General features: G+C 28.1%; 1 protein-coding gene across 1 annotated transcript in view; it reads left to right on the forward strand.

Annotated features, from left to right (window-relative positions):
* The window catches only part of LOC107437266 (homeobox protein EMX1), a 43,664-nt gene extending 21,852 nt beyond the window's left edge, over window positions 1-21,812 (forward strand). The window contains exons 2-3 of the mRNA XM_016049199.3: window positions 8,757-8,929; window positions 20,696-21,812. Coding sequence (XP_015904685.1) covers window positions 8,757-8,929; window positions 20,696-20,932 — 410 coding nt within the window. The 3' untranslated portion in view covers window positions 20,933-21,812. The remainder of the gene's footprint in view (window positions 1-8,756; window positions 8,930-20,695) is intronic.
* Window positions 21,813-24,065: the final 2,253 nt, after the last annotated feature.

Below are 24,065 nucleotides of genomic sequence, written 5' to 3' on the forward strand. Positions count from 1 at the left end.
CAGAAGACAAGGAAACTCCTGGATCAGTACCCCCAGAGGTATTGATTTGTTGTGGGAACATGGAGGACTTTGAGACTCGACAGATTTAACGTGCATCAGTCACCATTTACTACACGGGGAGTCTTCGGCCGGCAAGGATCGAACTCACGACTTCGTGGACATGGGCCCAGCGCCCTACCGACCAGGCCATCCTGGTCCCCATTTTCTATTTGTCGAAATTCATCATGATTTTTTTTTCTTGCGAGAGATTATGCGAAGAATAATTGCGAAAATTATGGTATATGGAAAAACGGCGCCAAGACATTTGAGTGGTCGAAACAAGCATTAAAATCGATGGAACGATAAGCTCCAGTTAATATCAGAGGTAGGCAGTTTCAAAACCTACTTCCATTATAAATCATCTTTTAATATGAAACTTTTCCTTAATCGTGATCATAATTTCATTTCGTTTAAAAACAATCTGGCATCGTGCTCTTAAGTATAAATAATTCGAAAAGGTTTCTGTTATCTTGGGCAAAAGACGTGTGCAGAAAACGAATGTTTCATTTTTATTTGTCAAGAATGACAATCCAATTGCTACCAGAAAAAATTGAAATAGAAACATTCTATTATATAAAGTTTCAGATATTAATTAAAGGATAATTTATGTTCTCAAGCGGTAGTCTATTTTCGTTTCCCTTGATTTATTTATTTATTTTTGCACTGAGAATTTTCCATTTTATTATCCGCTAAATAATTATCTTTTCAAATTTCGTCTTTGAAATTGTCATCGTCTGATAAGGTGTTTTTTTTTATTTTTTTTAACAGGAATTTATTATAATAGGAAGTGTGCTACTCTAAAAGTCTCGTTATCTCTTGCTTAAAAATTTTAAACGTATTAAACAATAATATAGCTCAAATCTGTTAAAACATTAATATCGTTCTAAATTGAACTTACGTATTATTAATTTATTAATTACATTTTATTATTTTGACTTATTAAATTATCGTATTTGCTAAAGTTGATTACAGGTGTCTATAAATGAATAATTACAAGAAACTACAGCGAAAGGTAATTTTTAATAAAGTAAAAACATCATTTGCTTCTAAAATTAAAAATATGAAAAAGTCGGAATGTTCTGAGTGCTCAAAAATAGGCTCACCTCTTCAACTAGGAACTCACTTCTTCAACTAGGAACTGACCTCTATAACCAGTAACTCACTTCTATAACTAGGAACTCACCTCTTTAACCAGGACAAAGGCATCCACATGAATGAAACAAGATTCCTGAACATCGAGATAAAATGATTTTACAGTTGTGAAGAAATCAAAACTAAATTTATACCCGAGATTCCCGCAAAATACTACGATGTATGATTTAATTCAGCATTTAATCTTCCTGCTTTCTTGATGAATTCAGGATGATTGAATTCAGGAACGTTGATGTAGGATCTTCAGTATCAGCTTTGTCAACCATTTACTGAATACAAAATTTTACTGCCTCTAGATGTCAAACTTTTTCCCCTTACACTGTGGAGAAAAAAGTATGGTCGAAACTCAAAACTACCAGAATATGGTAGAATTTACCTTTTTTTTCTTCGCTCAAAGGGGACACCAAAAAGCTGGCTAATTTTTACCGAAGAGTTTTGGTAAGGAATTTGGTAAAATAATCAGTAAAATATGGTTTTATAACCTGGGATAAACTTTGATAAATGTGCAAAAGTTTGATAATTTTATCATGATACCTTAAAGCAGGGGTGTCAAACTTGCGGCCAGCGGGCCGCATGCGGCCCAAAATGAACATTTTTTGTGGCCCAGTCAATATATCCGAAGCAAAATAAAAATAAAATAGAAATGTGAATTAGAAACGAAACCAGCATATAAAATTATATTATACTTTATTTATAAACTATATGGATCATTTTAAATTGTCCGCTCGATAATGTAGAATTCGAATTGGCTGAAATGAAGTTCGTTTCACACTAAGCTATCAATTAGATAGTACATAATCAGGTTTATCCTATTATGGCGAGGTAAGTTGATTATCTTTCTCCAAGGTTCTCAATCAATTCTGGGATTTGAAAGAAAAAATATGTAAGTTTTTACAAACTATAAATCCAGATACAAGCTTGATCTTCGATCAAATATGGTTGCAAGATTTATCTTTTATGGTTGATATGACCAAGCACTTATCCGATTTAAATTTATTGTTACAAGGCAAGGATCAGATCATTACGAACATGTTTGACATAATTAAAAAAGCATTCAAATATAAACTATTTCTTTGGGAAAGGCAACTGAAAAATGAAGATTTAACGCACTTCCCAACGTGCAACAAGAACAAATCTAGTTTAGATGATACTGCATCGTATCAAAAATACACAGCAAAAAATTTCAAATCTTAGAACAGAATTTGAAACATGGTTTAAAGATTTTAATTCTTTGGAAGACAAATTTTGTTTGTTTTCTTCGATTTTCTCAATAAATATAGACCCAGTACCCAGTTATATGCAAATGGAAGTGATTGAGATTCAGTGCGAATCAAATTTGAAGGCAAAATTCATTTAAGTGGATGTGTCTAAATTTCACGAATATTTATCAGGAAGGTATGAAAATACTCGAAAATTCGCGTATGAAATTATTTTCAAGTTTGGAAGTACTTATCAGTGAGAGCAATTATTTTCTGTTATGAATGGAAATAAATCTCCTGTCCGAAACCGTATTAATAACGCTCACGTTGGGTCAATTTTGAAAGTAGATTCGGCCATTAAAATTTCTCCCGAAGTAGAAAAGATAATAGCAGAGAAGAGGTGTCAAGTATCAGGACGTAAACAATAATTTAACTTTATATATGTTTATTACAATTCAAAATAAAAATATTTGTTTCTATGAACATTGATTTTTTTTTGCGGCCCACCTGAAGTTAAGCATTGTTTATTTGGCCCAAGTTAGCTTTTGAGTTTGACAGCCCTGCCTAAAAGCATGACATGGAAACTCTTTATTCTGTTAAATTTACAATTCAAATTTGAATTTCTTTACTAAATGTATGGTAATAAAAGCAATAATTTTTAAAAAACCAGAGTTTTCTGTAAACCGTAACCATTTGAACAGAGAAATACCAACTGTATGGTTTAAATACCATGTATTTTAGCTTTATTAACTAAAATTAGGTATCTTTTTTTACCAGAATTATCTTACAATACGGCAATTTTATTAAAAATTTTTCCTCCGTGTATGGATACGCGTGTTCGTTAAGATAAGAATGGAAATTTTAAATTTTTGAAGTTGGATTTGTATAATCCTCTTTCATTAAACAGATTGTTGCATTGAAATTAAAAATTATTCAGTTAAAAGATCCCAAAATTTTTTTATTGCATTGATATAGATTTTTCTTGACTATAGTTTCCGATTCAATCAAAATTCTTGTTTTTCGTTATTGCTATTGCAAATTCATCCACAAAATTTCTGAAGTTTTTATTAAATTTTTGGTTACAATAAAACTTATGAATTGTTTTTCGCCAAAGAAATTACGCAGCAATAGTGCGGAAAGTTATTTCCTACTTATTGCCTTAGAACTTTAATCATTTTGTATTCATTTTTAATTAAACACACACTTATATAAAATTTTATGTAGAAATAAATATAACTTATCAAAAGAAATATATTTTATTTACTCTTTAACAGTTGTGACTCATCATCTGTGTGCATAACAATGTTCTATTATGCGAGCACTTTATAACACAATAAAGGATCAACACTTCTATGTTTTAAGCTATTAAATGTATCTATAATCAAAATAGAACATTATCAATAAAGCATTAAATGATGGATAAAAACTGACTTACATTAAATGCCGTTATAACTTCCCTTAATTTTAAGTTGTTGACAGACCAAAAGTTTTGCCTGGCTTCTTTAATAATTAAGTATCCTACCATATGATTTTACTAACCAATAAAAATGTACTGACAACAATGAGAAATAGTTTTAGACCGTTGGGGTGGGGGGTGGAGTAAGACAGAGCAGTGGGTTGAGACCAGGTGCCTCGATTGTGTCAAAATTAATTGTTTTCCAGCGGGCAAACTCTAAATTATACTCCATTAGTCAAAAAGAAGGACCTACCTACCTTAAGGATTGCTCTTTTTGATAATTTCACGGCATCTGTGTTGATATGTTTACTTGGGTTTGGTTCATTTAATCGAAAATCACTTCATCTAACTGGACTAAATGACCCTGTAGGCTAAATGACACTGTGGGCTGAAGTTTCTTATCGACGGAATGACCCTGTGGATGAAATGACTTTTCGACGAAATAATCCTGCCGACTTCGTATCCCTGTCGACGAAGTGACGAACGAAATAGTCTTTGAGCAAAGTAGTGTCGATGAAACAGCCTGTCGATGAAGTGTTTGTCGCTGAAATGAACGTAACCCGTTTGCTATGTCAACTCTCTAATGTTCTTTTTTTTTTTAAAAAATTATCTTTATTTATTGGTCATTACAGTTATAAAAATTGTGTCTAGTTTATTATCCGTTAAATTAAGGTTCATATTCTAACAAGCAATAAAAATTGCTTCCTATTGTAGCACTGTTTTGTTACGTTTCAATATCCTGTCCTCTTGAGTGCTACCTGGTTTTGTTCTTCCCCATCATGTGCGTCTATGCTAGGCTCAGAAAAGCTGCAGTGCAACGGAGGAAGAAGATAAACACATCACATTCACAATAATCTTAAATTGTCCTATAAAATAAAAATGTCTGCTATATTTTTCACTTAAATTCTAGTATTTCTAAATTTCTCATGTACACCCGGTTTTACTAGTGGAGTAAGACAGGGTGATTTGACTTTTCCTAGGAAAAAATAATATAAAAAAAGTAGTGCATCTATGACTTTTCATTAATGACATATTGTACACAACTCAACAATGAATATCTCGCTTAAATTTGGCAGTGTATTGGTCTAAGTGGTTTAAGGCCGTCGAATCTTAGCTACCCGGTATTACCCCATTTTCCAAAAGTTTCTATATTATATAGATAACTATAAAACATATTTATACTGATAATTGCCCAATATTTAAGTATGTAAGCTTTAATATGATTTTTACTGCTTTAATTATGAAATTCATCATGAAAGGGTTTAAAAATTAAATCCAGACTATTGTATAAATAGTATTTTGATTTATAATTGAAAATATTTGTATTATTGTTGGGGCAGTTATAATTTATGACTTCGCATAGATATGCAGAAAGATAAACGTGTAAAAACTCGAAGTGAAAGATTTATTTTTCTGTTTCAACACTAATTTTATTGTTTTCATGATGAATACATTAATTAAGCGAGTGTTTTAATGGTAAGATTTAAATCTTAGCTGATGTTAGTTGCGCGAACAGATGCGACTTCCGGGGTTTGTTATTATCCGGTTGCGCTTGCAAATTTATTTACGGCATATAAAACGTTGTTTAAAGCAACATAAATAACAGCAGTAAAATTAGAACCACTAAATATAAACTCAATAGTGAGTTTCAGGCGTGAGAAAGGGTAAATTTTTGTTAACTGATAAAGATAATTTACATGGCATTATATATTCTGCCTTTAAATTTAATGCCATTTGGGACTTTTTAATAATAAATTAAAATTGGTGGAAATTAAGTAGTGGATTTAAATATAGTTTAAAATATTAGAACTTTGCTGATTTAATTATTCACTTTCTGTTTTTTTTTAAATTTTTAAATTTTTTTTTTAATTTTTATTTTTTTTATTTTTTTGATTCTACATGACCGTGGCGTCATTTAGTATCAAATATGATAATATAGTTTAAAATATTCAAATTTTGTTGATTTAATTATTGACTTTCCGTTTCCTTTTTTTAAATTTTTTTTTTAGATTCTTCATGACCGTGGCGTCATTTAGTATCAAATATGATAATATAGTTTAAAATATTCAGATTTTGTTTATGCAATTATTCAATTTCTGTTTTTTGCGTCATTTATTATCAAATTTGATAATATAGTTTAAAATATTCAAACTGTCGATTCAATTGTTCACTTTCTGCTTTTTAATTTAGACACTACATGACAGTGGCGTCATTTAGTATCAAATATGATAATTTAGCTCAAAATTTATCATTTTAATGATCTCAAACTTTATGATTACATTTATTTAAAAATCACATTTTATTTCACAAAAGCAATTTTATACTTTTTCTAAAGGAAAAAAAACTGATGCAGACATGATAGGCAATAATTAAGCTCGCAATTTTCTGATATTTCTTTTAGCATATTTGCTATTTGAATAATTTCAAGAACTATTTTTTCAGTCATTAATAATTCATAAATGAAAGAGTGATTGAAAAATCGGTGTAAATAAAATAAATAAATTAGTTTTTAATATTTTTATTGGTTTCATACCGAACAATAAGGTATTGTCTATTTTTAGAATTTCTTAATATTTAATTTTACACATTATGAATTATTTGAAAGGTAAGGACAAATGGTACTACAAATAACTGAAAGGTAAATACAAATAACTGAATTAATTACAGTACCGAGTTCAGACTTGTGTTGATATTTAGATAAGCGTTAATAAGCTAAAATTGTGCTATAGTAAAATTTTTCATGATAATAAAATAATTTTTTTTTAATATGCATGATTGTAAATAGAAAAAACAAAAGATTTTCCACTAATAGAATTTTGATTTCCTTAAAATAAAATTTCGGAGCAGAAACTTTTTAGAATTATATTTCTACTTCGAATGGATTATTCCAAAAATCCAAAATACAATTAACGAAATTTACTATAGTCTTGACGTGTATTAATGTTACGGAAAATGCATAAAAATAAAAATTTGAATATTGAATCACTTTTAATAATAATAATAAGTATGATTGTTTTAAATTTTCAATGTGCATGATTGAGAAGATAAAATGCAAACGATATTTAGTCATAATTTTTTTTGGATTTAAAACAAAATTTCAGATCAGCAAACGTCTGCAACTCAATCAATGCGATATCGTCTGCACGCATTTGTCTCTTGCATAGTAATTGTTCCATCTGTAGTGTGTATCAATAGAAAAGCAAGCAGCCCCTCACTCAAAATTATCTGGGCCTTTGTTTGTTGAAGAGGCAGATGCCTAGCACAACACCTGTTGACAACCTCTTGCGGCCCGGGCATTATTAAGGCGCCATTAAATAGATAAACAGGTTCATAGAGGGAGTCGTGACTTACTAATATGGATGATGGGTTCATCTATGCTTCTATTTTATGACTTCACTTTTTATTACTTTTCTGACTTGGGTGCAGTATTTGTTTGCGGGGGTGAATGTAGAATTTTTTTAGCATAAATTACATTGATATTGAAATGTGGTTCATAAATGCATGATTATTGTGATGTCACGCCTGCATTACACTACATTTCAATGCCGAAATATTTGTTCTTTAGTTCTTTTTAAAATTGTTCATTATAAAACAACTGGTAATTAAAATTCAACAATAGAAATGCAAGTGTAGGGCGTGCGGGACATTTTCCCTGGGACCCTCATTTCTAGGAAGGGGATCAACTTTATCTGTAGTTATCTAGGGGATCCAAGGCATGTGTTGTTCGAAGAAAAAAAAACAAATTTTCTAATATTTGTAAATTCTTTTTAATTCATAAATAGCATCAATTATTAATTAAAATTGAAGAATGTGAATTTGAGATTTATTTAAACATTTTCGTGGTTACTGAACTGAACTATGGAAAGGAAATCTTCTCTTCTCACTGCTCACAGAGTTTCGTCTCTTAGGAAAAAAAAAGAAGAAAAAAAGAGACAATTATCCCCACCCTTTAGTTTTTCAAGCAGCCATAGTTATTGAACAGCGCATGAATATGTTCATACTTTGCAAAATATTGAATGTGTATGAATATGTTCAGTTTTTTTTCATACTTAGTTAAATCAAATTGCTGTAGTGCATGATCCGTTGAATCAATTTTTACCGTAAAATTTTATGCAGTACTTTTTACGGTAATATTCATTTAATCACAGTGATTCAGTGATTTACAGTTAGTATTAAAAAAAAATATTGTGAAATCTGAGGTGCGTAATTTTTTTGTTCCGTAAACTTAGCGGTAAAAATATATTTTATGATAAAAAGTACTGGCACCCTGAGTGCCAGTCCTTTTTACCATAATTTGTTTCGGAATTTTTAAATGTGTATAGTTTGCTGTTTTGACTCTTTGTATTCTGAAATTTTAATGAAACTAAATTTTACTCATATACTAATCTATATTACCTTACTAATAAATATTAATATATTTTACTAATATTTATTATCTTGTTTAATAAATGAAGCTGTTGAAATTGTATATTTGCAACCCCTCGCTTAAACAAAGTTACACCGTCTATTTCCACCCCTCTACAAAAATATATCCAAAACTTTGTCATGAACTTATACTAAAAAATTGTTTGCATCTGAAATAATGCTCTTTTTTAAATTTTTTAACTGTCATTTAATTCAAAAATAAAATGCATAAAGTTTTTTTTTGTTGCTCAACAAATTAATTTAGTTGTCTAGCAGTTTATAATATCGACAAAATCATCAAGTTATTCTTATCATATTTATTAAAACAATTATACAAAATATTTCAATATTTTTCTACAATTTAACATTGTAGTTCTAAATCTATAAACTAACAATTAAATAATTTCTAAATCTGTGGAAAAGAATTAAAGTGCTTTGTCATTAATCCAATTTTAATTTTTAAAATTTAAATATTTATTCAGTTTTTTTTATCTCCTTTATTTTAGGTTCACAAAGTGCGAGCTTTATTCTGCATCAGTTTCGCAAACCTAAAAGAATACGGACGGCCTTCTCACCATCTCAACTCCTAACTTTAGAACATGCTTTTGAGAAAAATCATTATGTTGTGGGAACAGAAAGAAAGCAATTAGCCCAGAGTCTAAATCTAACAGAAACTCAGGTAAATATATAATTTGTTGTCGACAAAATTGTATACTTAAAAAGCATTAAGATCTTTTTAAAGATCTTAATGCTTTTTAAGTATACAATTTTGTATGTAATTAAGACGTCGGGCCAATGCCCTGCTCGCTGCGCTCGCCAATCACTGGAGCTGCTTTCACATTTCCCTTTGGATCATTTTGCTTGCTCAGTGACTGTTCAAGTGTTTTAGTCTAGCTTTTTAAAATGAAATTTCAAAAATATGCAATAAGAAAAGGAAGGGATACCTTTAGTTAATATGCATTTCATTCAACTTATATGCATTACTAGGGGGTCCAAGCTTCCTGTTCGCTGCCGCTCCCCAACCCCGCTCCCCAACTTCGCAATAATTGTTGTTTCTTGGTAGAAAACAGTTTTTCTACCCAAGTCAAAATTATTCACTTAACATTTCTGAACTAAAATGAATTCTGTTGGCTTACGCTTGTGCTTCCACTTTCTACGCTCAAATATTATTATTATAAATATTTAGATCTGTTGGTGAACAGAAGTAATTTTTCTATGCCATCATTTTATGAAATAACATTTATATTGCTATAACATTATATTGTTCAAACAAATGTGATGCGTTTACAACCGTAATTTAATGTTTTCGTTTACCAAACGGGCGGATTTATTCTATACTATTTTTGCTTGTTTCTCATTGTGCATGAATCTGTTCGATTGTTTTTTAAATTATTTAATAGATCTTTTTAACTGTAATTTATAACAATATATTAATGTTACTTGGACAAAAATAATAGTAAAGCGGTTAATAAGGTTATACCACTTTTCTAAATACCTTTATTTTGTAATGTAGCGCTGAGTTACATTATAATAATAAGAATAAATGAAAAAGAAAACAATTCACTTAGTGTTAAACTCTTGAATTAAAAGCGTAATAATAGCAGTAATGGAAAATAATTTTAAATGAACACTAGAAAGACGGAAATTTAGTATATACCTATATTACCCAACAGTGGTCAAAATGACCGTATTGTGAAAGAATAAAGAAATTTGTTTAAAATTAATTTTTAATATTTCTTATATTATTTACAGTTATATAACAAGTTTTTAGTAAATATTAACAATAACAAAAAATATATGTTGTACAAAAAGTCACAAAATTCTAAGAAATTGCGTCATTACATATACACCATTGTTTTTCTAATTGAAATTAAAAAGCAGTCAAAATGACTTCCTTAGGCAATCTAGTGTTAAGGATACAAAAATATTTATAGAAATACAATGTCTTTATGACTTTTATTAATTTTATGCTGATGATAACCAAAATAATAATGAAATGAATGAGGAAAAATGACGTGATTCCAACCAATAAAAAATGCAAGGACAACTATGGCAAACTGCGACACCTTCCTTAGATTTTTATCTATAGTAAGATAATTCAATTTTAGTGCATTTTATTTCTATTTCAATTTAATTTTTGAAACAAAAAAATACCCTTATATGCGCAGTTCATACTTCAATGCATAAACCACAGCAGTCTTAAGTTTCTCCTTTTCTTATTAACTTAACTCATAAGATAAATGAAATCCAAAGAATAGATTAAGAAATTTAAAAAAAAAACTAATAATTTTTTATAGAATAAACACTGTTTAAAATTACATAAAAATGCAGCTACTATTCCAAATAAAATGCAACCTTCGCAAATTAATAGGAATCATTAATGCTCAAATGCAACTATTTCTGAATTATTCTGTTGCATGTGTAATTTAATCAGCATAATTGAAACAAAAATGTAGCACAGTTACCCAGTTTGTTGGTTTATATGAACAGTTCAATTTCAATTTATCACGTCTAGCTGGACAATAAACTTTTTTTTCATTGCCAGCGCGAAAAAAGAAATTTAATAGGATTTGTGATGAGATCACATACCAGGGTGGTCACAGAACAGAGAAATCATGCTGAACAGGGAAAAGTCAGATAATTTTATCAATCTGGAAAAATTAGAGAAATGTTAGTGAGTGGTTACATGTAGTGTAATTATTACAGTAAAAAGTAGGGACATTTTTTCAGTGATAATTACAGTAAAAACACTGAATCCTTTTAATTAAATAAATATAACTCTAAAAGTTATAGTATAGTATTTTACGGTAGAATCAATTTTACGGATGATGCACCCGAATTGCCGGTACTTTATACCTTAATTTGATCCCGATTTTTTTACAGTGCAAAGGGTAATAATTAAAGATTTTATAGTCGAAAAAAATTGGGAACCATTGTAAAAATCTCGATAATTTATTCCATATGTCCTTTTCGCAGTATTACAAAATATTTTTGTACAATTTTCATTTCTATATTATGATTTTTAATAATTACCTAAATTTCAAAAAATTTAAAAAAAAAAAAAGTTCTTTATGGCAGAAAAGACAATCGAAATTACGATAATTGTTGTTTTAGCCCTTGTACAAACATAAAAACGGAATATAATCTGAGCTACTCATTGTTTACTGTTGCATTTAAAGGCTTTTACACACTATTTTTTGTGTAACGGTTATTTTTTTCGAAGCGTTGAACGTCAAAACTTTTGCACGTTTTCCAATTACTCTCCTAATTTCAAGACACGCATCTTCTTTTAAGCCAACGTTTACCTGTTTTCAGATTATCTTAAGTAACGGGTATTTATTCCATGGGCATGAATCGTGTGTTAAGTATTTGTTTTGTAAACATCTGGTAACCTAAACAGAGTCATGCACTTAAAAGCCCATCCTAATAACATTCTATCTCTAAAGCTTTTATGAGTCAGATAAATGGAAATGAATGTTTACCATCAGCAATATGCAGCCTCTACACGAATTAGTAATTTTAAACGTCTATCAAACCTATGTGGAAGACGTGGCAAATAGAAATACCCGCTATTTGAAAATACCTGTTACTTTAAAAAGATTGTAACGACCACTTAAAAGGAATTTGCTTTTAAATTGAATAGTTTATATGTCTAAAATTATATTTTATGATAAGAATTGTGCAAGATCTATGTATCAAATTAATGTAATAGGCAATGATGTAAGTTAAATATGCCTTTAGATATGGAATGTCATTTATAATTGTCATGGTAATTAAAGAATATATTTTGCTTCACATATTTTCATCACCGATGAGTTACTTAACCGGCAAGATATTCGTCTTTTGATTACTTGAACAGCGACATTTTCGTCTTATGATTTACTTAACATACAAGATATTCGTTTTTCGATTGCTTAACCGGCGAGATATTCGTCTTGTGATTACTTAAACAGCAAGATATTTGTCTTGTGATTTAGTTGTGATTTCGATTACCGGAAAGACATTCATCTTGGGATTTACTTAACTGGCAAAACATTAGTCTACTGTTTTGCTTAGTCTACTGTTTTGCACAACATATTCGTCATGTAATTTGCTTACTCGGCAAGACATTCGTCTTAGAATTTCTTTAACCGGCAAGTTTGTTATTTAATTGGCAAGATGTTCATCATTAGACAGCATCTGTTGATTTAAATTATATTTGTTTGTGGTTTGAATCTTTAAATTTTAATTTCAGAAGTTTCGCAGATAAAGATAACGCTATAAAATTCTTGATACATTGAGAAAAAAGTATTGTCAAAACTACCAGAACATAGTAGAGTTTACCGTGTTTCTGGCTATGAGTGAACACCAAAAAGCTCGGTAATTTTCACCAAAGCACTTTTGCAATGATTGTGGTAAAATTAACAATAAAATATGCTTTTACAATATGTGACAAAATTTCGTCAACCAGTCAAAATTTGGCAATTTTATTATGATACCTTAGTACATGGCATAAGACCATTTACTCGGTTAAATTCACTTTTCAGTTCTATATTTTTTGCTTAGTGTCGTAGAACTATAATTTTGAAAATAATAATTTTCGGTGTAACGTCATCTTATCAACGGAAAAATTACCAAATAAATGGTTTAAATACCGTATATTTTGGTTTTCATTACCAGAATTATGTTGTTTCTTTTTAACCAAATATGTCATTTTACCATTAAAAAATTACGGTAAATTACCGTACTGTACGTACGGTAATTTTAAGATCATTTTTTTCTCCGTGTAAAAAGTTTAACTAGCCATGAATTTAGATTACTAGAAAACATTATGATTACTGAAAAAAGATTTTCACTGCTTAGATTGCATTTTTACAGAAACTCTTAAAATTTTTGCGGGTTAGCTACATATTCAGACGGTATACTTTCAAATGCTTACACATTTTATCTAGCTATAAATCCATCAATGTATCATTAAATTAGATGATTAATAGTAGATTTCTTGAATTCTTTTTAAAATCCAATTAAAGGACCTTGAAAGAAAAATGATCAAAAATCAATTAAGGTCAAAGAAAGTTTCGGACTCCTTGATCCTAAAAATACAACAATTTATTTTAGTCTCAAATGATTTTAATTGAATTAGTGTATTGGCTAATGCAGTTATATTTCAAAACACGAGAGAAACTAAGTAGTTTCGAGATAAAAAAAAATAATTTCAAAAGCTTCATAATTTTGATATCTTAAATGCTTTTAAGAGATTATGATGTCTTCAAATTTTAGTTTTGATATTCCGTATCAAACTGATGTGTAATGTAGATGTAGTCTAAAAATAGAAAGAAAATTTCATAATTTTAATATTTTTTTCGCTTTTAAGAGATTATGACGTTTTAAAGATTTACTTTACTATCTCATCTCAAACTTATGCAAACTTAAATAGTATGAAGATTAAGAAAAAACTTCATTTTTTTAATATTTTTATACTTTAAAGAAATGATGACGTTTTGAACTTTTATTTTAATATCCTGCCTCAAACTTATACGCAAAGTATTATGGAAATAAACAATAAAAAAGCTTCACATTTTTAATAACTTATACGTTTTTAAGAGATTCTAGCGTTTTGAATTTTTGTTTTAATATTTCGTCTCAAGCTTATGCGTAAAGTAATATGAAGATTTGAAAAAAAAAATCGTATCTTTAATGTCTCTTACGTTTTTAAGAGAATACGATGATTTGAACTTTTATTTTAATATCCCGTCTCAAATTTATGCTTAAAGTACTATGAAGATAAACAAAAAAAAAACTTCATTTTTTTTATTATCCTTTACGATTTTGAGAGATTATATAGTCTTTTGAACATTTATTTTAATATCCTGTTTCAAACTGATGCACAAAGTAGTATGAACTTAAAAAGCTTTAAAAAGCATCATTATTTAGATATTTAAAACGCTTTTTAAAATACTGCAATGCTGTCCGGGCAGATCTGCAGCCCGCTGAAATGCAATTCGAGAGTAGAAATTCGAATCATTGAAAGAAACTTTTTCGTTTATGAATTCCACGCTAGGAGTTTGTTTAACTCTAATTTGTTCGGAAGTTGAATTTTAAGCTCCTTCTTTTTTTTTTTTTTATTGCTTTCAATAATGATTATGTACCCATTTTTGCAGAAAACCATAATTATCTCCATTGATAACTTCTCACTTGATGTCAAAATTAATAAAAAAAAACTGTTCAAATAAAGTTTAAGAAAAGACATTATATTTTGCCAAATGTAATTATAAACATTTATAATCATTTTTTTATAAGAAAAATAAAAGCTATTTTCTATTTGATCTTATATAAAGTTATCATTATATATAGTTTACAAGAAAATTACTTATCAGTATTATTTCTTATCATTTATCACTTTTTATTATGCTATACATTCTGTTAACAAGATTTTTTTAAGTATAATTAATCATTTTCCAAATACAAGTAATCGTTCATTATATTCTAAATATCAAACTAACAAAATGTTCTAACATAAAACTCTAATTTTTTAAACAAAATTATCTTTTTTTAAGAAAAATAAAAATAGAAAATTTAAAAATAAAAAGGAATTAGCGATAAATGTAAGGCAATGATGGGGTCTGTTCTTAGAGAAAGCCGTATTAAAAATATAAAATTAACGAAAAATTAAATAAATATAAAATTAATAAAAAACATAAAATGGCTTTCAATATTTTTTTCAAGACGGCCAGGTTTATAAAAAAAAATTTCTTCGTTTTGTTTGAAATTGCAGCTGTAGATAAAATTTTACATTCTTGTTTAGTTTTATACATTCGAATTTTACCAACAAATCTTTACATTTCAATATGTAAGAGAGTTTTGTAGAGATAATTATTTTAATAAACAATATTTAATCCTTTAAAAATATGTTTTTACAAAAAAAATTTTTTAACGAAGACAATTACATTCCTTATATTAGTGGAATAAAAAGTTTTATTATTTTTTACAAGAAAAATCATTAGTCTTAAAAATATTTGTATTTGCATATTTTTTCTCTTCACATATTTTTTTCTTCAGAATATCAATTTTGGCAGTTAAAATAAAGTTAATAATTGTTGCATTGTTGCGCATGATTTTTACTCGTATACTTTCTTTTCTATAATTAATTTAATTATTTTCAATGAACTTGGTTGTATTTTGATTGTTAAATACCTGACATTTTAAAAGTAGGTTAAAACCTTATATAACTCTGCATAAATTCGGAATAGTTAAGCTGTACTATAAAATATAATGTAAATGTTACAAGCAATTAAATTAGATTAAATGAATTACTTTTTTATGTTAAATAGATTATATAAGAAGTTAAAATGCAAATTTAAATGATAAAATCTGAGGAAACTACGACGCCAGAATGAGCAGTTGAAAATTAACTACATTTTATGATATCTGCTTAGCAATTGTATCTCAAAAATTCATATTTACAGATCTATCCATACTTAATTCATTAAACATTTCTGCCATGCATGTAAAAAAAATCAAGGATAAAAAAAAATTCAAATTTGAAAACTAAAACTAAGATAATACCTTTAAATAGATCAAAGGAATTCAAGGGAATATATTAATTTAACAAATTAATATTCACAGTTTCGCTTATTCTAACGCCACACGTCTTAGGAAACAACTGGCAATAATTACTCAAAAGGACAAATCGAATCATTTAAAAACTTAACACATAATTTATAATAAGGTGAGAATATAAAACCAACATACTTTAAGAATGATAAACACATCTGGATTGCTATCTAACTCATATTTTACGTGGTGCGAATAACTTCATCAATTGTTACAGTTACAATTATCTCGGAGGGCTGAACTACATCTTGACTAAGAAAAAAAATGAAAACCTTTTGATGCAAAAATCATGTTCTGCGATCCTTTATGCGCAGATATGAAAAAAGCTTTCAGTACCGAATGGAGGTTTTTATCTCTTTAATGAGAACATAGCCGATTTTTTGCATCCACCTTTTTCAAAGTTGCCAAAAATGAAATTTAAATGCCCGTAACTCACGCAGACGATATCTCTCCAAATGGCGCGAAAAACCGATTCAGGCGATGACGATGATTCGGCTAATGGATCTGCTGACATTTTAGAGTTATTACGATTTGTTCCACTTAAGTTTAGAGCATAGTTTAGTTGACGCTTATCAAGTTTCTTTTGCAGATGCTGCGTTTTTAGGAAAAGAAAAATTATCGATGACATTATGCGACTATGATTTTGTTTTCGATTCGCTTAAGTAAAAATGTATATCGCGGCGATCGCAAATAAGATACTTCCATATGGTTTATGCCTTAGTTTAAGGATGTGGTATCTTAATGTTTTAAAGTGCTAGAAAATATTAAGGTACATTTTTTTCCGTAGAGAATGTATTATAGAATCCTGCTTTACTTAAAATAATTGCACTCCAAAAACTGTATTATAAATGTTGGCAAATTTACGACATTTTTATCTTTCTGAAGAATGTGTTTAAAAATTCTGTAGTACTTGAAATATTTGTTATCACTCAAAATATTTGTAATAAATGTAAATTCAAAAAAAAAAAAATTAGCAGAGAATAAGTTCTAAAATGTTATAATATTTAAATTATTTGTATCACTTAAAAAAATTTATCCTTTATGTTAACAAATTTTTAAAAAAATCTGTTGAAAATATGTTTTGATATAGTATAGCACTTCAAATATTTACTATTACTCTAATAAGAGTATATTGGTAAATTTTATGACATTACTTAAAATATTTGTTATCATTTCAAAAAGTGTATATACCAAATGTTGGCAAATTTTAAGACATATATCAATAGAAGGTATGTTTCAAAAATTCATAGAACATAAAATTATAGTTATCGTTTTAAAAGTGCTTGTACTAAAATTTATGTATAGTGTTGAAAAAAATACTTTTTTTTAATGTGCTTTTATATTTGTAATGGATAAAATTGTTTTAAAGATTGTTTCCTATAACAATCTTAATATGATGTATGCAAATAACCTATGCTCAAATAAACAAAATATTTTACTAAAGCTTACAAAAAAATGGATAAAATTAAGTAAGTTAAAAAAAAATATTTTATGTGTCATTAGCAACAAAAAAATTTTTTTTCAAAATAAATAAATTTTTTAAATCTACTTAGACAATTTCAAAATAAATAATTATTTTAAATGTACTTAGTTAAGCAACGTATTTAAATGTAAATAGTTCGACAATACATTTGAATGTAAGTAGTTAAACAATATATTTCAATGTAAATAGTTAGACAAATACTGTAATAGAATTAGTAAGTCAAAAAAATAGAAAATAAACTTTTCAAGGCTAAATTCAGTGAAGAAAGGGAAATATTTCAGGGTAATTATATATGTCTACCATGCTATATAGCTGTAACCATAAGTGAGAATTACTAGTAGATGGCTATAAGTCAGAACTGCTAATACATAGCTATTCGATGGAACTATAAATCTTAAAAGGACGCCATACTACGGAAGAAACATTTTGTCGTAAATTCTCTTTCAGTTCAATTACTAATTTAAAATTTCAAAGAAGGAAAAAATGAGTTCTGACAAACGTTTCAATTACTGAAAAAAAAATTTCAAATCATCAAAGTGAAAATAAATTATAAGAAGATAATTTAGAATTACGCAATGGAGAAGTTCTCTTTCAATAATTTGTTTGTATTTTGATATTTTGAATTTTTTTTTCTGCTATTGAAACTTCATGGCTTAACCTAGGTTGGCCGGAATTCACTTTATATTTTTTTTAAATTTTAATTAGTAATAAAGGTGAAAGAGAATTTGCGACGAAAAATTTATTTCGTGATATGGCTTCCTCTTTGACTGTAAACAAAATCTATATAAGTCCCTGATGAAAGGATCAAACTATAAGTTAAAAACTAAATATTTGAACCATAAAACTTAAATTATGAGTTGAAACTATACGTAAAACTTATAAGTTTTTCCTTGAATGTTTTTTTTTTTTCGGTGTGCAAGTTTTTTCAAACAAATATTTTGTACACATCAAAATTTGAAGAAATCAATTTTGTAAACAGGAAATATGATAAATCTCAAAAACAGTGCTTGCTTTACAATAAATAGCTGCATATCTTCACTAATCCAACCTGAAAAATACAACATCATGAATATTTCAAACATGAATGAGTAATTCTTTTGTAATCAGCAAACTTTATACGTATTTTCTTTCTAAAAACCCAAAATTGAAGTTTTATAAACAGCTAAATTTTAAAATAGCTTGAAAATATGAATTTTTGCTTTTAGAAATAGCAAATGATTATATAAATCTCGCAAACAAAGAAATTGAAACATTTTAAGACATCAAAATTTGAAGATATAAATTTTGTTAAACTGGAAATCTAATAGAACTCAAACATTGTATCTCTTCACAAAATTCGAACCGGAAGATAGAGTATCATTTTCCCACTATCTTCGGAAGTGATTCACACGGCACTTTTTTTTTATTGTATTGTTTTTTAATATCCGTTTACACCGTGCCCGAAACTTACCTGTATTGTTTCCTTTCTTTATTTATTGCTAACAATTTTCCTACTTTAAGTTCAAGCCTCCCCTCTCAACACCATACGGCAGACGAGAAATAATATCTTACAGGTGGTAATCGTTTTCTAAGTAACATCACTTGTATTGGTTTATCTCATAACTGTAACTGTCGCTGATCTATCTACTTGCATGAGTAAGCTAACTGCCCTTATAGTTTTAACCTTATAGGCGAAACTATGATACTTTTTTTGTTGTTGTTTAAGTTAAAAGGATATTTCCCATTGTTTTTTTAGTTTTTTTAATTGATAATATATATTATTAAATTATATTAGGGTTTTTTTTACAAAAAATTACTTCATTTTAATATATTTATTGAAAAATAATTACTATACGTGGAAAATAAAATTAATAAAAAATAATCTTCATTTTTAATTATTGTATTATCTTTTCCACAGACTACGTATCGTATCACATAGAGAAAAAAAGAATGGTTAAAACTACTAGAATATGGTGAAACCTACTATGTTTCTGGCTCTAAGGGTACTTTAAAAAACTCGGTAATTTTTATCGAATATCTTAGGTAATGATTTTGATAAAATTAACAATAAAATATCATTTTGATTGTGTGCAATAATATTTGGTAAATGTACTAAAATTTGGTTATTTTATTATAGACACATTAGAACGCAACGTAAAAATGATTTATTTGGTTAAATTTACACTTCAATTTTGTATTTTTTCTGAATGTGTGGCAATAAGAACTATAATTTTGAAAACCAGAATTTCCGGTAAACCGTTACCTCATGAACGGAAAAATTGTTAAATGAATGGTTTAAATGTCGTGCATTTTGATTTTATTGACCGGATTTTTTTTTTCTTACTAGAAATGTCTTTACCGTACAATACTGCAATTTCACCAGATTTTTTTTCTCTATGTGCCAACTAAATTTAACGTAGCATACTGTGATACTGTACTTTTTAAAAGTATTTCATTGGTATAAAGTTTATAACTAGAAAATTAAATAACTAACATAAAATTTATAAAATAAAATCTCTTTACCTATGTTTCTATTGACTCGTTACCGGAAGGGGGAATTTTACAATCGAAATTTCGATTATTTTCTGACAAAAACCAAATGACACAGGACTAAAAAGAAGAAAATAATGAACCCGTTTAAAATTTGAAGAGCTACTTGTAAATACTAAAGCAGTATAATATTAAGTAAAAAAATAATTTTATTTTTGTCAAACCTAAAAAGAGTAACGTAGCTTTAAAAAAATTATTACTTTAAAACAAATATAGAAATTTTATGAGGCACTAATTATATTTACTTGTATTCAAAAAGTTAATTTTAATCAACTAAACTAAATTTTATTACTAGTACAAAAAATTTATGAATTAGATTTCTTATATTTTTTTTAAATATTTTTTTCGTAGTTTCAAAAACACAAATACTCATAATGAAAAATGTTGCTTAATAATTATTATAGTGATCTTTTATTATAGCGTAAATCAAATGTATTTTTTAAATTAGATTAATTAGGCTGGAAATTTAGTTAAAGTAATGAACTTGATACGAGATAATGTATCAAATTCATGATTTTCATTGGATTTGAAGCATGATGCATGGATATCATGTATCAAAGTTAAAATTTCAGAGCTCGTAAGCCTATATCATAATATTCTATATAATTGTTAATTTTTGTTAAATTCGTCAATTTTATTTTTAATGCTCAAGTTTTGATGTATATAATTAAAAACTTAGCAGTTTTTTTCCCCATCGTGATTTTTATTTATTTTATTTTTATAACAGTTCTAACTTTGTGTTCCTAAAACTATTGTAAACATGCCATTAAAAATAATTTTTGTTATTAAATTTTCTTGTTTAATCAGTTTTACTTACAAAATCATTTTTCTGTATTTTAGGTGAAGGTTTGGTTCCAAAACAGGCGAACCAAACACAAAAGGCAGAAGCAAGAGGAAGAGCAACATACTCGACCTTCCGACGGGCAGAAAGAAGGAAAAGAAGACGATGAATCTAAAGATGGCCGTTCATCACCCTTATCCCCAGGAATGGAAGACTCTGATGAATATCCCTGTGAAGATGACGATGATGAATGCGATGACGCTCCATTCGAACATCACCAAAATCCTACCTCATGATGCCACTCTCCTTTTTGTAAATAATCCATTATTGTCGAATAATTTCTGTTCGAGCGAAATGGGCTGTCATGAGCTCTAATACACTTTTTTGTGCACTGTTCCAAATTAGCATTAAGAGTCAAGAAAAAATGTTACTGAAGTAAAAATCCAATTCTCGTATCACGTTTTAAGTTTCACTGGTGAAAATGACGTCACATATACTTCAGTATTCATTTGTGTCGTGCGTCGACTCTCATTCGCCAAACTAATCACGTGGTACGAGTTTAGACTGATGCTTTTCAAAGTGGATGTTATAGGTTTCAACAGATACAATCTTTCAGGGCAAAATCCCACATGGACATAATCTAGTCAGGATAAAATCTTACTCCGAAATCTTACCCAGAAATGTTTTGTTCGAGCGAAGTTTTGTCTACGAGAGATTATGCCAACTACAGATTTGGTTTTACCAGATTCGCATTTCAACTGTTTGTAAACATTTGTGGACTTTCAAGCGTAGAGTGGACTTAAATTTTGCCAGGGACATGCTGATCTTCGATGCAATTGTTTTACTCTTACATTCCAGTGATTTCATTAAGATAATATTTTTTTGAGGAGCTTGAAGTGTTACGAACTTGTTTACAATGTCAAGGAAAAATAAAAAACCAAAGATGCATGATTGTCACGTGATTTACTTTTGATTCATTCAGATTCCTATCATTTATCATGCTTCTACTGAGTGAATACAGATATTCACAGACGAAATCATATTAAAAATGAACTGAACTGAATTCATTTCGTTTTGAAAGTTATTTATACGTTATGTTGTATAATTTGTATTTTTTTTTTCTTTTGCAATCTTTCTGACATTTCATGTTTGAATAAATTCTAATATTACAATGAAGTATTTTGTTTTTATTTCCTAACGACTCACATAATTTTTAGAGCTACGAATCAATCGAACAGATAGGTTTTTTTTTTGCACAATTTACTTTGAAAGGCTTGAGACTTTAAAATAATAATCAAATTCAAATTGTACAGGACATGTTTTTTTGTTTTGTTCGAAAAACACTGGAACTTTGAAACACTAAAACTTTAGAACTTTGTTTACTGAACGCAAAGTCACATTTAAAATGATGAGCACTACCTTCAAGTTGTTCAGAAGAATGTTTTTTTTAGTTTTATTTATTCATTTATACAATTATTTATGTATTCAACTATTCATTTATTTAATTTTGAATAGCACCACTTTCTTGATGTAGTCAATAATTTTTTACACTTTCGAAACAAAATGTCCAAATTTTTTAGAAGCTAAAAAATCAGATTTCGTCAAACCTATTCCTTAGTTTAGTTTTCGTTTTCTAAAAACAAAGCCACATTTAAAATTTGAACATTACTTTGTAATTAGTTGTTCAGACGAAGTCTTTTTTTGAATTTTATTTATTTATTTAATAAATTATTTATATATTCTTTCATTTATTTATTTACTTTTGCAAAGCACCATGATCTTGAAAAAGGCAATAATATTTTTTTCCCCTTTTGAAACAAAATTTCCAACATTTTTAGAAGCTAAGAAATGAGATTTCGTCAAACCTATTCTTTAGTTTAATTCTCTTTTTTTAAACACAAAACCAAATTTATGATAATGAGCATCACTTTCTAATTGTTTTGAAGAATGTTTTTTTTAGTTTTATTTATTTATTTATACAATTATTTATGTATCAAATTATTTATTTATTTATTTTGGAAAAGCACCACTCTCTTGATGTAGGTAATAATAATTTTTTCCTCTTCCGAAATTTTTTTTTTATTTCCAATGGCAAGGCAAAAGGTACAAATAGAAAGATAAAATAAATAACGAATACAAATGTACGTAGGATAACAAAGAATGAAGACCGAAGTCATTGCATTAAAAGTTCTCTTGCTTCCCAATATCTTGAGGACCCAGTGTGTCCATGAAGGGCCCCACATAGAAACAGGTGGTCCCTGCTCAATTTCTCTCCAGATTTACAAAGTGGACAAAAAGGCGTGGTGGAAAGGCCTGTGCAGTATAAGTGAGCAGAAGGACAATCGTGGCCTGCATATAAGCGGAAGGCCGCAACTGCATCACGTCTTGGTTTGTCTTCCGAAACAAAATGTCTAAATTTTTTAGAAGCTAAAAAATAACATTTCCTCAAAACTTTTCTTTAGTTTAATTTTCGTTTCCTAAAAACATAGCCCCATTTAAAATGATGAGCATCACTTTCTAATTTTTCCGAAGAATGATTTTATAGTTTTATTTATTTATTTATGCACTTACTTATTTATTCATGCATTTATGTATTCAAATATTTATTTATTTATTTTTCAAAGCACCACTATCTTGATGTAGTCAATAAGAATTTTTTCCCCTTTTCGAGACAAATAATCCAACTTTTTTATAGCCAAAAAATTAGATTTCGCTGAGCCTATTCCTAAGTTTAATTTTCGTTTTTAAAAACAAAGCCTCATTTAAAATTTTAAACATTACTTTGCAATTGATTGTTTAGACGAAGGCTTTTCCTTAAATTTTATTTATTTATTTATGCAATTAATCATATATGCATTCATTTATATATTCATTCATTAATTTATTTATTTTTGAAAGGCACTACGATCTTGATAAAGGCAATAATAATTTTTCCCCTATCGAATGAACAAAATATCCAATTTTTTTAGAGTGGGATATTAGATCATTATAGGATATTAGATGGGCTATTATCAATTATTAAAATATTTGATACAGAATTTGACAGGAAGATTTCTCCTGCGGTATAGCACCTTCTTAACATGTTTTCAGAGCTCCTACGCCAAGGAAAAAAAAACACGATTTAAACTAATTAAAAAAAACAAGGTTTTTAAGTTTTATACTAAACATGCTATCGTGTAGAAAGAAATTATCTATGCTTTAATATTTTATATTAAAGCATAGATAAATAAGTAAAATATTTTATAAGCTATTAATCATTTTAAAAATCGACAATTTTTGGAGACATTTTTCCTCTTAAATTAAAACTATCAACACTGATGCCTTATTCTCAATTTTTGCAAATTTTTATGAGCCTAAATAATGCAGCATCGGAATAAGTTTTTAAATATTAAAAAATTGAACCACAAACGCTTTTCATTTTCCCAAAAT

This window comes from Parasteatoda tepidariorum, chromosome 10, assembly GCF_043381705.1.
Source record: "Parasteatoda tepidariorum isolate YZ-2023 chromosome 10, CAS_Ptep_4.0, whole genome shotgun sequence".
Lineage (NCBI taxonomy): Eukaryota > Metazoa > Arthropoda > Arachnida > Araneae > Theridiidae > Parasteatoda > Parasteatoda tepidariorum.